The sequence below is a fragment of the Betta splendens genome, chromosome 22 (assembly GCF_900634795.4).
Source record: "Betta splendens chromosome 22, fBetSpl5.4, whole genome shotgun sequence".
Classification (NCBI taxonomy): domain Eukaryota; kingdom Metazoa; phylum Chordata; class Actinopteri; order Anabantiformes; family Osphronemidae; genus Betta; species Betta splendens.
In genome coordinates this window covers 9,040,649-9,047,560 of record NC_040900.2, presented here as the reverse complement: position 1 = coordinate 9,047,560, position 6,912 = coordinate 9,040,649, and the positions used below count along the sequence as shown (strand labels likewise).

Below are 6,912 nucleotides of genomic sequence, written 5' to 3'. Positions count from 1 at the left end.
TAATCTCGCTCACAGGTGTCGGGCTCGTCGGCTTTCGGTTGCTGCGCCGCAAACGCTGCTTCCTGTTTATCTGCCGCATGCGAGCGTCAACATGTTTTTTCACAGAAGCAGCGCGCAGAGGTGACGTTCACACTTTGCTCTGCAGCGAACGGCTGCAGCGGCGCGTGCTGTTCGGTTGACCCAGAAATGCGCGCTCGCCAGATGTGCGCTCAGATGTGCGGCGTGGGAGTTGGTGCAGGGCTGCAGGTGCGCGCGGACGCGGAGGCTGCGGTGAAGCCGCGTGTCGGTGCAGAGCTGCAGGCTGCACCGCGACCACATCCGCCCTCTGAGCTCCTGCCTTCAGCTCCGCGTTGATCTCCATTGGAGCGCAACTGACAACGTTGGTTTTCTCACCTTTCAGTGACTGAGAGGGTTTGAACTGAAGCAGTATTTTTTTAGTTCAAGCTCAGATGCCAGAATAATTCAAGAATATGGAACCGATTTCCTAAAAAGGTCAAAATACAGGTTTGCTGATGCAGTTTAGTTTCAGGATTTCATGTAAACATCAAAGGTCAAACTCACTGGAAACTTCTAAATCTGAATGAATTTGCATGTGAGCTTTTGAGCGATGTTCCATCTCTGTGTGGGTGAACGAGTCGATTTCTCAGAAATCAAACTGTCGACGAGCTGCTGAAAACACGTCCGTGTCTGGAAGGAGTGAGTGTGAAGCGTGTTGGCGTGTTTCCAAATCAGTCATCGTGCTTTGATCATAGGTGCATGTAAATGTGGGTGACAGTAAGAGACGTCAAAGCACTTTTCCCAAAATCTGAAATATTTTATTGAAAGAACCTTTGCACAAGCATTTCACAGCGATGAAGTACAGTAACTATAAAAACTACAAACTGGAGACTGGAAAACGTTTCAGCATAAGAGTAAACACAGAACTGGATGAAGTTACTCCAACATTATAAGAATCCTTATTTACACGGCGTCACGTAGGGCTCAGCTCCCGGTGGTTCTACTTCCCTTTTGACCCCTGAAACCAGAAAGGACACGGTCTTAATGTCACACTCGGCGCCTTTGCCCGTGGACTCACGTGTTTCATGACAAACCTGGAGCTTCCACACCAGGAACACGATGAAGGCTCCGTACGCGCAGCTCTTCACGGTGATGACAACGTAGGAGAGTTTCATCTTATTTACCATCTTCAAATAGTTTTCTGCAGAGAGTTTGGACATTTAGACAAAAGGCATGAGTCTTAAACTCCATCAGCCGACAATGTGTGAAATGAATTAAATGAATGCATTGAGAAGCAACTGTACCATTTGTCCATACGCCTACATCAGGAGCTGAGGGAGAGGAAACAGATTAGAGCGGCTGAACATGAACATGACAGACAACCGTCAGATTCAGATGACGCCCGAACGCACCTTTCTCTCCAGTAATACTGGCCGTGTGATCTGTGTATTTTGAGCCGTTATAGAAGTTCACATTGCAGGTGAACTCGCTTTCCGTCTTGAACCACATCTTGATGGGGACCGTCAGCCTGCTGGTGATCCTGTAGAACTTGCCATCCCTTTCGGCGGCGGCGTCGGTGGCCACGCCGTCCGTCACCACCTCTCCGTTATGCAGCCAGGACACGGTGACGTGGTCCGGGTAGAAGTCGCTGGCCAAACACACCAGCGTCTTCTTCTTCTGCTTGTCTCTGTTATCCTTTAGACACTCTTTTTCCGAAGGTGAAAACAGGTTGACTTTTGGTGGAGTGATATCATGTCCTTCCTCTGCAGAGAAACAGGAAAATAAACGAGTTGAAATCCACAAATCTGCTGCACATTATTAGGCGTCAGCTCATCAAACCCTGGACGCATTCGACAAAAAACAAGCAAACACTGGGAGTTTGAAGCAACCCTCACCCAGAACTGTCAGCTTGGTCCCTTCTCCAAAATAAGCCGGATAGGAGCCGGAGCACACCGCTGGCTCACATGTTAAAAACGGGCTGCCTCAAACGCTACACCACCTTTTCGCCGCGTCTACTTTTCCAGACGGCACCTTAAACACACAAACCTTCGTGTGGAGCTGTAGGCATCACGTCGCACGCGCTGCTTACCCTGCACGGTGAGCCTGGTGCCCTGCCCGAAGTACGCTGGCTCGTAGTTATTCACACTGACGCGCGGCTGCAGATAAAGCTGCTCAGCCTGACGCCACCGAACCTCCTGCACCGGCGCCGGTGTCTTTGGCCACGAGCATTTTACACATCAGGCGACGCGAGAACAAGCTGAGGGAGAGGTTGAAGTCCTGATTTTAAAGCTCGTAAAGGACGATTTGACCAAAGCACCTCAGCTGTGACTTAGTGTCTGTCAGATCGTCCCCTTCGCCTGCGAAGCGTTACTCAGCAGCGCTCAGGCCTGCGTCTAGTAACAGCGGGTTCTTACCGAGGACGGTGAGTTTGGTCCCGGCTCCAAAGTGAGCTTCTGCCTGATTGCTCACAGCCTCTCAGCGCGCTGATAACAACCGGCTGACAGCGCGAGAGTCTGGGACCGGAGCCAAAGGTTCAACTGCTGCAGAGGCGGCAGCGAACGACGCGTCCACCTGCGCTCATCCTCTGGGTTGATTCAAGGGCAGCAAGCGGAGGTGAGAGGTCTTACCCAGAACCGTGAGTTCAGTCCCAGCTCCAAAGGACGCCTCAGCGTTGTAGCACAGAGACGCTGAGCCGGAACAGAACTCTCCCTCCTGCCTCGGCCTCCTTCACATCCACTCAGCTTCAGCGATATTAAACACGTTCCACGTGAGGCTCATACGCGGACGTGCCAGTCATTTCTTACCTACGACCGTTAACTTCGTGCCTCCACCAAAGTGGGCTTCTGCTCCGTATCCAGAGTCACAGCTCGCTCGGCCAGTGCTCAAACGCGTTAGTGGGTTCTAGCTTCTTACCTACAACAGTGAGTCTGGTCCCGGCTCCAAAGTAAGCCTCTCTGGTGTTGGAGCACAGAGGCTTCCAGCTGTGACAAAACTCTAGCTCTCAGACCCGGTTGTACTTCAAAACGTCTTACCCAAAACAGTGAGTCTGGTCCCGGCTCCAAAGTAGGCCTCATTATAGGAGCACAGAGGCTCCGAGCCGTAACGAAACTCTCCCTGCTCTGCTCTGCCATGATGTTTGACATCCACGGCTTCATTTAATGGGAATTAACCGGCGGTCAGCGGTTCTGAATGGTTTGAGTTTCAAAATAGGAGCGGTCTGTTACAGCGTCACTGATGCCAGCGCGATATTTGATGATGTTAATAAGCTATTTCTTACCCAACACGGTTAATTTAGTTCCTCCGCCAAAGTGAGCCTCTGCCAAACCACCAGTCACAGTGGCCTCCGCCGGTGCTCAAACGCAGCCGCTTTGCTTCCATTCACACTTTAGGTTCACATAGAACAGTAGCTTCTTACCTAAAACAGTGAGTTTAGTCCCAGCCCCGAAGTACGCCTCTGAGTTGAAGCACAGAGACGCTGAGCCGGAACAAAACTCTGCCTCTCTGCACCTGGATGCACCCGACGGCCCTCGCTTTCATCTACTCATTGCTGATTCTCCTGTCACGAGCGCTTTAACGTTAAGCCATTATGTTTAAACACGCGTTTTAAGAATTCCTTACCCAACACCGTTAGCTTGGTTCCTCCACCAAAGTGAGCTTCTGCTCCAGCACCGGAGTCACAGTGGACTCCGTCAGTGCTCAAACAGCTACTTCCTTCCTTTACTTTGCATTTTTAGTACTTTCTTACCTAGAACAGTGAGCCTGGTCCCGGATCCGAAGTAAGCTTCTCTATCGGAGCACAGAGACGCTGAGCCGGAACAAAACTCTGCCTCTGAACATCTGGACGTGCCGCTTCTACCACCTAATACACTTAACCCACGTCTTTCTAATGACTGAAGCAGTAATTTTACTTAGAACCTAATGACAGTGTCAGAACATTTCAGCAGATCCACGTCTGGGCCCCACTGGATCAGTGGATCAACAGATTTCTTACCTAAAACCGTCAGCTTTGTTCCTGCACCAAAATAAGCTTCTGTAGCAGAACCGCTGTCACAGTGACTTCTGTCAGTGCCTCAAGCGGCCCAGGACGCGGCTCCTGCTTTGCCTCGACCTCATTTCATTCGTTTTGCAGTGTTTTCTCACCTAGAACCGTTAACTTTGTTCCTCCACCGAAGTGAGCTTCTGATCCAGTGCCGTAGTCACAGTGAGCCCATCCGAGCTCAAAACGGCCCAAGAAGCTGCTGCTGCTGCTCGTTTCGTAGCAGTTTTCAATCAAACAAACATCTTGACTCGATCAGCTCCGTTCGGTCTCATTTCTTACCTAGAACGGTTAATTTGGTTCCACCACCGAAAGCAGGTTCATATCCACCGGTCACAGTGCGATTAGTCAGTGCTCAAACACTGCTCAAACCCACCTGCTGACGCCGTTCACCCTCAAACCTAAATCAATTTCAACAACACAGCTTCAATATTTAACTTTGGGTTTGTCTCACTCACCCAGAACAGTCAGTTTGGTTCCTTGGCCGAAATAAGCTTCGTACTGACACAGCGTCAGAGCTCCACATCAAAACGCTGTGAGCTGAGCCTCACATTCACTACGAGTTGCGTACGTTTGTCAGAGAATCTCACCCGATGAGAGATTTATCTACATGTTCCCATTTCAGCCATGAACCAAGTCCTGGCTGTAGAATCTGTCCAGCGCGGTTCTCACCTAGAACAGTTAACCTGGTTCCTCCACCGAAGTACGCTTCACTAGAACCAGTGTCACAGTGAATCCAACCAGTCCTCAGAGCGGCTCAACCTGCTCCTTCTGCTTCTCTCATCATTCACTCTTGTTTAATAAAACCTGACTCATGATTTATCGCCAAAGCGTTGATGATTTATGAGACGTTCTTACCTAAAACCGTTAACTTTGTTCCTCCACCAAAGAAAGCCTCGTATCCAGAGTCACAGTGAGTCTAGTCAGTGCTCATAAAGGCCTCCGCTTCCCTTCTGATGATTTTTTACCATAGACGTTCTTACCTAGAACCGTTACCTTCGTTCCTCCGCCGAAGTGAGCTTCAGATCCAGTGTCACAGTGAGTCTAGACAGTGCTCAGAACAGCAACACGCTGAGCATTTGCTGATCAATTCTGCGTTTGAACTAATCATTTATGTTCCCTGAGAAAAGTAATGACTTCAAATATTAAGAGTGTGCTTTTGAGCTGAGGACCAAGGATTTGGATTCTTCCTGAACTTGCTGGACTTGTGTCTTACCTAAAACAGTTAGTTTGGTTCCTCCACCGAACACGGCTTCAAATCCACTGCTCTCACAGTGGATTCAGTCAGCGCTCGAATCAACAGACCTGCTCTAACGTGTTTTACAGGGAGGTTGGAGGCTTTACTCACCCAGAACAGTCACTTTGGTCCCCTGGCCGAAATAAGCTTCGTAATTGGCACAGCGCTTCAGGTCGGCAGCAAAAAGCTGTGGCCTGAGCCTGTCCTACCTTATGTGTTATGAAGCCCGGTTCTTACCTAAAACCGTTAGTTTTGTTCCTCCACCGAAGTAAGCTTCACCAACACCAGAGTCACAGTGAACCTAATCAGGCCCCAAACAGCCCAGCGAGCCTCACTCTCGCGACAACCAGCATCAGCGCGACGCTTTACTCACCCACAACAGTCACTTTGGTTCCTGGGCCGAAATAGGCCTCGTTGACGTTCACAGTGCAGAGCCACCGAGCACGAAACTGTCCCAGCGTCATTTACACAAGCTGCTCACTCATGTTCCAACGTACAGTAAGACAAACTGGAATATTTACCCAAAACCGTGACTTTGGTCCCTCGGCCGAAATAAGCAGGTTCAGTGTAGGTCACAGTGTTCGCAGTTCAGCGCAATATGTCAACGCTTCACAGAGACGGGTTCTGATTTCACGCTCAAACCATTCATGCATGTGGAAGTTTGAGGCTGTAAACTGAAGATGTCGGGGCTGTTTCTTACCCAAGACGGTGAGTTTGGTTCCTTTTCCAAAGTAAGCTTCGCTTGCCTGGTTCACACTGACTGTCCCCACTGACAAGAAGTCTCCGAACCCTCCGTAATGAGCATGTTGAGAACCAAAGGAATAGTCCAGGAGCGGAGGGACGCGTCAGCGAGCAGGACGAGCTTCATGATGTCCAGATTGCTTAGTTTTACTCAGGGTTAGTTAATGAAGCATCCAAATGCATCATATTTGACTAAAACGTCATCAACAACAGGTTGTTTTGCTCAAATCCTCTCCTTTACATTGACATTAAACTGCTGAGAGGTGCTGCTGTTCCACCTCCTGCCCTAAAACTGGGGTTTCAGCTGCATAGTGTGTCCCAGGCCGCTCGCAGCACTCAACACAATGGGAGTTGGTGCGAGGAGGTTTTTGTACGGCGGCTCTATTGGGTTGTATCCACCGTGGCCCCCTGTCCCCACGGTGAAAAAGCATCACACAAAAACCCTTGTTTCTCTCTGTTCTCCTCCCCCCTCCCCACAACTCCGTATCTCAGCCTCCATCGCTCTGGGTGCCATGGCAGCTGTGCTGGTGCTGAACGGGAGCCAGCCCGACTGCTGCTATTTCAGTGACGGCTAAGAAAAGCAGCGAGAACTGAAGGAAGGAAGGGAGGAACTGGTTTTGTTTGTGTTGGAAGATCCTCAGAGGAAGTGACATCTCCGCTGGTCACACCTACTTGTCCACCAATGTAAAAAAGTCACTTGCTGCATTTAGTAAAAAATAAAAAATGAAGTAATTGTAAACATTTCATTTCTTTTTATTATTAATATTGTAATAAATACACTGTAAGCAGTTTTTTCAAACTGATTTTTTTCAAACTGAATTAGTTTTAATACTAATGTAATATGGTAAAATAATATGTTTACTATATTTATAAGTCACAGGTTGTAGTTATTCTATATAAA

General features: G+C 49.1%; 1 gene segment (V, D, J or C); it reads right to left on the bottom strand.

The window, feature by feature from the left end:
* Positions 1–793: 793 nt before the first annotated feature.
* On the bottom strand, positions 794–5,780 carry LOC114848405 (M1-specific T cell receptor beta chain-like). The segment is given in 5 exon segments: positions 794–1,015; positions 1,092–1,198; positions 1,302–1,328; positions 1,410–1,760; positions 5,644–5,780. Coding segments are annotated over 5 exon segments (594 nt in total).
* Between the last annotated feature and the right edge of the window lie 1,132 nt (positions 5,781–6,912).